Source organism: Sinocyclocheilus anshuiensis, unplaced genomic scaffold (assembly GCF_001515605.1).
Source record: "Sinocyclocheilus anshuiensis isolate Anshui unplaced genomic scaffold, SAMN03320099.WGS_v1.1 scaffold1339, whole genome shotgun sequence".
Taxonomy (NCBI): Eukaryota; Metazoa; Chordata; class Actinopteri; order Cypriniformes; family Cyprinidae; genus Sinocyclocheilus; species Sinocyclocheilus anshuiensis.
The window spans coordinates 638,916-642,366 of NW_015539932.1; the positions used below are offsets into that span (position 1 = coordinate 638,916).

General features: G+C 44.4%; 1 protein-coding gene across 1 annotated transcript in view; it reads right to left on the minus strand.

The window, feature by feature from the left end:
- The window catches only part of LOC107686901 (breakpoint cluster region protein-like), an 80,420-nt gene extending 78,515 nt beyond the window's left edge, over positions 1–1,905 (minus strand). The window contains exon 1 of the mRNA XM_016484047.1: positions 684–1,905. Coding sequence (XP_016339533.1) covers positions 684–1,905 — 1,222 coding nt within the window. The remainder of the gene's footprint in view (positions 1–683) is intronic.
- Between the last annotated feature and the right edge of the window lie 1,546 nt (positions 1,906–3,451).

A 3,451-nucleotide genomic window follows, 5' to 3' on the forward strand; every position in this document is an offset into this window, starting at 1 on the left:
TAAAAGTAACAATGCAGGAAAAACATATGTAAACTGCAGAAGTGCACAATACATAAGATTATTATCACATGATTATCAAACTCTCTCAGACCAGCAACAAGGTTTACCACATTTTTTTCATATTGCTGTACATGGACATCAATTAGAAAAGTGAAATCATTCATTTTCCCTCTTTTGCCTACACTCGACTACAGCATTTCACAAGAGACGGATCACACGAGCGCCACTGATTTCTTCCTTATAAACTCCCAAGTCAGTTAATCATGGTATTAAAATACAGTACCATAAAAATTAATGCAAATATGTATGACAATTTACACTCATTCATTGGGTCTTTGTCCTGCTTGGGAGATTCCCACAGCAGCATGTGACAAGAATGAAAGCTCCTCGGCTCCTCTCCTGCATAAACACATTTAAATGTAATAACATTTCACAATATTACTGTTTACGATCAAATAAATGCAGCCTTGGTGAGCCTGAGAGACCATTATGGATTTTTTTCAGTTGACCCAACTGGACCAGTAGTTTATATTTTACTTGCCCTCTCAACATTTTTTCCCTGGCCCTCTACAAAATAAGGGATTTTTGCTGCTAAAAATAACAATGCAGGAAAAACATATGTAAACTGCAGAAGTGCACAATACATAAGATTATTATCACATGATTATCAAACTCTCTCAGACCAGCAACAAGGTTTACCACATTTTTTTCATATTGCTGTACATGGACATCAATTAGAAAAGTGAAATCATTAAGCGTGTATCCGCCTCCTCCGCCTCCCACATCCTCGAAACTTCCAGGGGAGTATGACCTCCTGGGCCAGGTGAGAAGATGGTCGTCACTTCCTCCATGGTCTCTCATAGTGACCCTACCGTCGCCACCTTCTCCTGACATCATCCCTCCGACGTAAACACTAGTGTATGGCTGGAAATCTGATGGCTGCCATGGCGGCGGTGGCGGTTTGGCCCCGTTTGGTCTCGCAGTGCTGTAGCGAGGACTGGGTTCGCCGTCTTCATACTCGGCATCGTATCCGCAGGTGCTTTCAGTAGAGCGCCCCCTATAGACAGGCCTGGGGCGTAGATCACCTGCGACCGTAGCAAGGTTGCCTGGAAGTGAATGAAGTGACCTTTTGCGCTCCATCTGCATGGCTTGGTTCCCAAGAGAGCTAATTTTGTCGGAGACCTCACGGTCATTGACTTTTACCAGGCCCCTGTCGTGATGGAACTCAACGTTGGTGTAGAATGGTTTCTCTTGGCCTGATTTTCCATCACTGGCTGACTGTGAGTTGGCCCGTTTGATTCGCTCAAAGTTCGAACGCAAGGCAGCCACCCCGAGCCCCATGCCCGGCTTGTCTTTCGGGGACGGATCTAAGGGCAACTCCTTGTCAGGTGGTGGATGGGGTCTGCGAGGGGAAACTCCACCCCTCTGTGTGGATGGCGAGAGCCCGTCGGTCTCACTGACTGGCCCTGCCTGGTGCGCCTCGAATGACGACTGTAGCTCCAATCCATCACCGTGGGAGGCTGACTTCCTGGCAGGGGGTGGTCGTGGTTTCGCTCTGGACTCCCCCACAGGCTGAAACCTGCTGCGCTCTGGCTGTCCCTGCTCCTGTGCATGGAGATGCTGAGAATCGGCAACAGCTTGGGGGTCCCCTTCGGTCATGTGAGGTGGCTTCCTGAAACCCCATCTCTGCCGGTCATAGCTCTTTCGCTCCTTGGCCAGCAGCGTTTGAAGGTAGATCATCCGGAAGCGCTCTTTGTTCACCTCCATTTCCAAGCGTCTTATGGATGTTTTGCACTTCTCCAGTTCTTGTTCGATTCCCCCAACAGACCTCAGCTCCATCTTCGGAGGCTCGGACTCTGGAAACTGTGCTTTCCAGGCTTCAATGAAACCCACAGGCTCCACCATTGTGTTTGCTCAGGCTAGTTGAAAATACCAAATTGGTAAGAAACACACGTTCAAGTAAGTGATCTCCAACTAAGTGGAATTTAGCTTAAGAAAAGGAAAATTGAGGAAAGTATGAAAAGTCGGCAGTGCCAGTTCATAATAAAGGTTATTTCTTCGATAACACTTAATACAAACGTTTACAAAACACTTCGTTCATGATTTCCCTGGAATTGTCACTAGAAGTCTCAGTCTTTCCGTACCAAAATTGTTGTCGTTGGGCTCGAGTTGTTCAACGACAGAACGACCGTTATTGAACATGTCGCGCGGAAACAATAAAGGCACACGCAGTCTCATCTCGCGCACCATTCCGACGAGACCACTTGCAGAATATCACGCGCACAGATCTCGGTCCCCAGCACAATGACAGCATCTGTTCTCCAGAGCGCACGAGATGTACTCCTTAGAATGCTTTTCAAATTAAACTGGTCGCCATAAACAAATTATACGGTCCGGTCGTGTCTGTGGCGATGTATTCCAGTTGTCCTACTTTCATAATTTAATATCTTTTTTTATCACCATTATCCCCAAAGCCCCTTTGTGCTTACGTCTGTGTAGACTGGAAAAAAAATGACTCTCCTTGATCGGTCGTTTAGTTCCCGTTGACGAAATTCTCTAAAGACGCTCACGATTATCCCATTTTGTCGCTGATAATTAGACTGTGCAGATTTGGCGTGTCTGCTGCACGTAATGCCTCTGTATGAAAGGCACTAGACGCCGCTGCTGCTGCTGCTGCAGGAAGGGGCGGGACTAAGAGACATGATTGACAGCTCTCCCAACATGAGTTCGATTTAAAGCGACAGGCTGCTTCACCGCATAGGTCAGGGAGCTTGTAGTAAGCGTGGCGTGGTTTAAATATCAAACTTTTTATTAGGGGAATGCCGTCTGTTTTGTTTAAACTGAGTCGCGTTTACATGCTCGTTCAGCCTTTTTAGAAGGAGCACACAGAAGATTGTGGAATAAATATTTTCGTAATGTCCTTATTGCACTAAATATTTCATGTTTTCGTTTTCAGTTGCTTTTTTAGATATAAATAAATAACATAATCTAACATTGTGTACAATAACAATTTGCAAATATAAAACCTTTCGTGTCTTTACTTTTGTATAACTAATAGTAGGCACTGTGAAATGTGCATTCTGTTATGGCTTCATTTATGCTATTGTCAATTTAACTGATTTTGGTCACTGGTTGCATAAAAGATGCAGCTGTGTTTATATGTGAAATAAGATGATGTCATTGTAATTGGACCGTATTTTAGCGCCAACTATTGTCTCTGTCGCCTTCAAGTGTTCAATCTTAGACACTACAGCCGTAAGGACAGCTTTATGCTTAAATACCTTCAACAAACACGTACTTATTGTTTTTGATGGAAATTTAATTAATGAACTCACGGCTTTATTGTTTCTTTTAGGGACAATAACAAGAACCACTTATTGGCCGCTTTTGAGTTTGTTATTTCTACTGACCAACGACACTGATTCAGGTAACAGACTGAATATAAGAACAT